General features: G+C 45.3%; 1 protein-coding gene across 1 annotated transcript; it reads left to right on the top strand.

Moving 5' to 3' along the window:
- Positions 1-962: 962 nt before the first annotated feature.
- LOC138247222 (P2Y purinoceptor 1-like) lies at positions 963-2,574 on the top strand. Its single transcript, XM_069201954.1, has one exon. It carries the CDS (start codon positions 1,010-1,012, stop codon positions 2,006-2,008), a length of 999 nt encoding a protein of 332 aa, XP_069058055.1. The 5' UTR covers positions 963-1,009; the 3' UTR covers positions 2,009-2,574.
- Positions 2,575-5,005: the final 2,431 nt, after the last annotated feature.

Genomic DNA, 5,005 nt, shown 5'->3' with positions numbered 1-5,005 from the left:
TAGCAGAGCTTGAGTAGGAAGAACACAGCAAGCGACAATGTTAGGACCCAGGGAGAACAGGGAAGTCAGAAGATTGGCTGTAAGATGAGAAATTTGCGTGTCAGACAGATAAAGTTTCATTTGAAGTTTACGGCTTTTCTCAGCACTGTTTACTCCTCAAGTAAATCGCCATCAGGACCCAGTTGTGATATTACTGTAAAGTGTTCTCAAAGCTAAACTTAAGATCTGGAAAGTAAACAGTACCGACTGAAACAACGACAGCAGAGCTGCCAGGCACGACTCCTTCGTAATTGAGAAGGAGAGTCGCCCCACTGTTTAAGCCAGCAGCTGAAAAATAAAACAATAGTTTACTATTGATTTATTTTTCAGCTGCTGGTTCAGCCAGCAGTATGTGCAGGGTGGGCTGGGCCATGGGAGGGGGCAGAGGGGAGGGTGAGTGGAGTCCATTTAAGTGCCCATGTATGTTTGGCCGGCCGTCTTAGGTTGGCAAAACACACATGCGCATTTAGGTTTCTCCAGCTGAGGTTGGAGAAACTGCACAGACTCCCATGCAGAGGCTGAGTGGCAGACAAAGCCGCTCAGACCAATCCTAGCGCTGCTCTCATGCTAGGTTTAGCATGAGAGCAGTGCCAGGATTGCATGGGGGGAGCCTGTGCTGGTGTGCCAGGGACTGCTGGGGTACACCATCAAGAGGGAACAGGGGCGAGGCGGCAGGCGTCGGAAACGTAAGTTTTTTAAATCTTTTTTTAAAAATTTCACTCTCTCCCCTCCCCCGTCCCTGCCCCCAAACAACAACCCCCCGGCCCCTCCCTTTGAGATTAGCGGCGGACTAGACCTGCTAGTTTTCAGCATCCTGTTTTTTCATTCGTTGAAAGACTCGACATTTTGCACGGGACATGTTCTTGCTGTGAACGAATCATGTTTTGAAAGCAAGCAGCTTGCAAAGGAATACAAAATACGACCACTGCACCAAGCCAGTTCTTCACAGCTGCATTCGATTGAAACACGGATGATGAATGCTGGGGATTCGACGGAGTCGTATTCCACGTCTCTCATTTCGAATGTGAGTTCGCCACAATGCCAGGTGAACAAGGAGGTCACCTACCGCTACCTGCCTGTTGTTTACTTGAGTGTCTTCCTCATTGGAATCCTAGGCAATTGCTTCGGTTTGTGGAACCTGTGCAGAAACTGGAGGAAGTGGAACACTTTGAACGTCTTTGTGTTCAACCTTGGAGTTGCGGATCTGCTGTACGTGATCACTCTACCATTCTTCGCCTCTTACTACATAGCAAAAGGAACCTGGCTATTTAGCTTGGCATTCTGCAGGGTCACTCGTTGCCTCTTCCACGTCAACCACTACGCCAGTATTGGCTTTCTCACCTGTATCAGCGTGCAACGCTACATAGGGATTGTCCATCCAATGAAAATGCTGGGTCGGTTCCAGAAGCTGGCTCACGCTTTCCTCGTCAGCGCTATAGTATGGATTTGGGTGATCATGCAGATTTTACCTGACTTGTTGTTCATGAAAACAGACGACAATGCCTCCCACTGCTACGATTCCACTGGCAACGAAAGCCTGAGCGAGTACCTGCCCTATAGCTTTTTGGTGATGGTAATCGGCTTTTTGATTCCTTTTTTGCTAATTATTAGTTGTTATTCCCATGTGGTTGTAGTTTTGCGGAAAAATGAAAATTTAGACCCTGTTTTGAAAGAAAGAAGCATACAGTTGGCAAGTATTGTCATGGTCGTATTTTCAATCTGCTTCTTCCCATATCACTTGTTTCGAAATCTTAATTTGGTCAGTAGGTTGTGGCAACTTGAAGGAGCATGCACTCAGACTTTAAAGAACATCTATGTCACCTACCAGGTGACCCGCGGCCTGGCCTGCATGAACAGTGCCATCAATCCCCTTGTGTACTTAGTAACCAGCGATAACTTTGGGTCCAAGCTCCAAAAATTCAGACGAGGGTCTGCCAAATGTTTTTCTTTATCAAGGTGGGATAGGTGAAATATTTTTCAGAAAGGATTAAAATGAAGACATTTGCTGTTGATAAACAATTTGATATGTTGGATGAGGAGTAATTTGTCAGGAAATCTTCATCTACCTGGTTCCATTTTGCGAAACAAGACTCAAAGAGTGCCTTGGTTTAGAAAGAGAGCTCACCTCAACTCTTCTTGCCCATACTTCCATAAAAGAGCATTCTGAATTACAGAAGAGGTTAATGAAATTTCGAAAAATGAACAGTTCAGAAATCGTGATGGATACCAAAGGCAACCACAAATAATACAGTTCATGGATTATTAGCCTCAAATTGGGCAGTTGGCACAATTTATATCCACCTCCTACCCTTGTTTATCCTGTACTCCCATTGCTAATATCAGTGTTTCGTTAATCTACACAATTGGTTTACAACTTTTTTCAGATTGTTGGGTCAGTATTTATTGCAGTTTACCAATGCCCCAAGATAACATATATGTGTGCAAGCACATACATTTGTATTATATCCCATTGTAGTCATGGCACACCACGAAATTCCCCAAGACATAATGCTGGTGAGATATAAAGCGACTAAATGATTTCTGGGAATCTTGTTCTTTTTGTTTTCTGACATTTAAGACAATAAGCAGATAATGCATTGCTGATGTTCTTACTTCTGAATCACCCAAATAAATTTAATAAAAAACAGTGGATGTGAAGCAAATACGTAAACCATACGTGAATATACGTTTTATCTGTGTAATGTGTCCTTTGTGCTTGGTTTAGCAAACTTTTCATAAAAACATTCGTTTTTCTAAGCATTTTTAAAGTTGAATCTGGTTTTGAGGAGACAGGAAGTAAGCCAAAATCATTGCTTTGAGATCATTATGCTTTCTGTAGCTACAACGTGTCATAATTATGAAAAGTGGGCAGGCGGGTATTTATAGATTAAACAAAATACTGGACAGGTTTTTCAAGTGGCTGAATTAAAACACCATCACATTTGTGGTGATATGTTAATCCAGTACATTTTCACAGGGTGGCTTTATTTGGATATCTTGCACCACAAAACTGAGTTGGCAATGCTATTTGTTTGAGTGTGGTTGTTAATATGTTTATTGTTGGTGTGTAACTTGGCAGTCTTGTTTGACTGCTCAGAGATCGTTCAATATTTATATATTGCATACAGGGACAACTAGAGCCGATCTTCAGGAAGGGCTATCAGGTCAACCATTAAGGGCAGGGCTAACACTTCAAACAATAGCACAGAGCTAAACCTGCAACCAATATCATAAAAATCAAGCGATAAATTGCAAATTTTAGATATGTTGGTCAAACCTGGTAGGATAACAATGATCATGTTTTAATGGATTTGACAACGTGTATAGTCTTCTGACTAAGATCTTTATAAAAGGCAATGAGTGAGTTGACAACTGAAAATAAGTTTCTACAGACTTCAATACGAAGCACTTTAGAGACAATTTTCACTGTGATTACAAGACTATGGGGGTCATTCCGACCCCGGCGGGCGGCGGGTGGCGGGCACCGCCCGCCGTGCGGAAACCGCCCAAAGACCGCACCGCGGTCAAATGACCGCGGGGGTCATTTCAACTTTCCCGCTGGGCCGGCGGGCGATCTCCAAAAGATCGCCCGCCGGCCCAGCAGGAAAGCCCCTGCAAGGAGGAAGCCGGCTCCGAATGGAGCCGGCGGATTTGCAGGGGGGCGACGGGTGCAGTGGCACCCGTCGCAATTTTCACTGTCTGCTAAGCAGACAGTGAAAATCTTTGTGGGGCCCTGTTAGGGGGCCCCTGCACTGCCCATGCCAGTGGCATGGGCAGTGCAGGGGCCCCCAGGGGCCCCACGACACCCGTTCCCGCCAGCCTCTTCCTGGCGGTGTAAACCGCCAGGAACAGGCTGGCGGGAAGGGGGTCGGAATCCCCATGGTCCCTGGGCCAGGGGGAAACCGGCGGGAAACCGCTGGTTCCCCTTTTCTGACCGCGGCTTTACCGCTGCGGTCAGAATGGCCCGGGAAGCACTGCCAGCCTGTTTGCGGTGCTTCCTCTGCCCTCCACCCTGGCGGTTTGAAACCGCCAGGGTCGGAATGAGGGCCTATGACCCTTTCTTGCCAATTCTTCAAAAATGCCTTCTGTGAAATGACTATGAGCTCAATAAATATTTTTGATTCCATCCTCACAAAGACTATCCTTTCGGACTGTTACCCAAAGGCATGTTTTCAATCTGCTTATTGGGATGTTGTAACATACACTCATTTGAGGCCCACAGATATACAAATCTCCGAATCTTGAGCTTAGTAGGTTAACATACCTGATTTTGGGATGTGTGGCCAGCCAGTCTCATGTTTTATTCCTAATGCATAATCCTCATGCTACTTCCTAAGACTGAACAATTGAATGTCAATAAGATGAGCAATATTACCATCTGTTAATTACTCTGCTCGGAAAGTGTGCTAATCTAAATCAAAATAACTTGTTTTTGTTGGGAGCCCTGGTTGAGCAGGTCTCATATATGAGATGGCATTGCTGATTTCATCAGTTCTAAGCGAAAGTCTATAAAGACAGTTGCCTTGAAATAACTCTGCAACAAATGGTGTTCTTTCCTGCAAAGGATAGAAGTATTCCTTCATGCTCCAAAACATACAGAGGCCGTCATTACAACAATGGCGGTAAATCCCATTTACCGCCGCGCAGAAGACCGCTAGCACACCGCTGCGGCGCAGAATTCCACTACAGGTATTACGACCCACAGCTCAGAATCCGCCAAAATCTAGACACCCACACAAGTCCGCCACACCAAAGGTCAGTGATAAACTGGCGAAAACAAAACCTACACCGTCGCGCCAACAGGAATACGCCCACACTATCACGACCCATGAATCCACGCTGCATTCTTTCAACTGCGGTATTCCATTGGCAGTACACACCGCAGCCCTCAAAATACACACACATTTACAAAACATGACCACATTGGACAATCCCAAATACACACAACTGATACACATTCACACAC

Source organism: Pleurodeles waltl, chromosome 7 (assembly GCF_031143425.1).
Source record: "Pleurodeles waltl isolate 20211129_DDA chromosome 7, aPleWal1.hap1.20221129, whole genome shotgun sequence".
NCBI classification, from domain to species: domain Eukaryota; kingdom Metazoa; phylum Chordata; class Amphibia; order Caudata; family Salamandridae; genus Pleurodeles; species Pleurodeles waltl.
This window is presented reverse-complemented; position numbering and strand designations above follow the sequence as displayed.

Bases quoted from the DNA above. Each gene is read 5' to 3' on its own strand.
- LOC138247222 (XM_069201954.1), top strand. From the start codon at position 1,010: ATGATGAATGCTGGGGATTCGACGGAGTCGTATTCCACGTCTCTCATT.